The 729-nt window shown below is 56.0% G+C and overlaps 2 protein-coding genes across 2 annotated transcripts; both read left to right on the top strand.

Annotated features, from left to right (window-relative positions):
- Nucleotides 1-12: 12 nt before the first annotated feature.
- On the top strand, nt 13-136 carry LOC103779726 (oocyte zinc finger protein XlCOF6.1-like; the record flags this gene model as incomplete). The annotated part of the gene is made up of 1 exon (XM_008947371.1): nt 13-136. A coding segment is annotated over one exon (124 nt), but the record flags the coding sequence as incomplete, so codon positions are not given.
- A 95-nt stretch (nt 137-231) lies between these two features.
- On the top strand, nt 232-621 carry LOC103779724 (oocyte zinc finger protein XlCOF19-like; the record flags this gene model as incomplete). The annotated part of the gene is made up of 2 exons (XM_008947370.1): nt 232-251; nt 461-621. Coding segments are annotated over exons 1-2 (181 nt in total), but the record flags the coding sequence as incomplete, so codon positions are not given.
- Between the last annotated feature and the right edge of the window lie 108 nt (nt 622-729).

The raw sequence follows: 729 nt of genomic DNA, 5'->3' as shown, positions 1-729 counted from the left end.
CGCACGCACCAGCCCCCGCCGCACCCACACTGGGGAGAACCCGTACGTCTGTGGTGACTGTGGTGAGAGCTTCACTCAAAAGTCCCATCTCACCCGGCACATGCAGACCCACACTGGTTGGAAGCCCTTTGCCTGAGATATCTGCAGCAAGAGCTTCAGCCACAGTTCCCACCACGCCCAGCACGTGTGCAACCACACCAGGGACTAGCCTGTGCTGGGGGACACAAATACATGGACCTCAGTGATCTCGGGTGAACAGGACCCCGTTTGCCTGTGACAAGTGCAACAAGAGTTTCACCCAGAAGTCCAGCCTTAACAAGCATCGGCACACGCACAACGGGGAGAGACACTTTGTCTGTGACACCTGCAGGAAGAGCTTCAGTGACAGCTCCACACTAACCCAGCACTGCCGCACCCACACTGGTGAGAAGCTCTAGGTCTGTGGTGACTGTGGTGAGAGCTTCACTGACAAGCCCAGCGTCACCCATCACATCGAGACCCACACTAGTAAGAAGCCCTTTGCCTGCACTGACTGTGGGAAGAATTTCACCGTGAAATCCCACCTCACCCAGCATCACCGCAACCACACTGGGGAGAAGCCGTACGTCTGTGGTGACTGCAGTGAGAAATTCACCCAAAAGTCCCATCTCACCCAGCACATGAGCACGTACTGACTATGGGAAGAGTTTCATGAGCTAGTCTGATCTCACCAAGCATCGCCGCATCCAC

This window comes from Merops nubicus, unplaced genomic scaffold (assembly GCF_000691845.1).
Source record: "Merops nubicus isolate BGI_N331 unplaced genomic scaffold, ASM69184v1 scaffold25849, whole genome shotgun sequence".
NCBI classification, from domain to species: Eukaryota; Metazoa; Chordata; class Aves; order Coraciiformes; family Meropidae; genus Merops; species Merops nubicus.
Note: the sequence above shows the minus strand (reverse complement) of the source record. Positions and strands in the feature narration are given on the sequence as shown.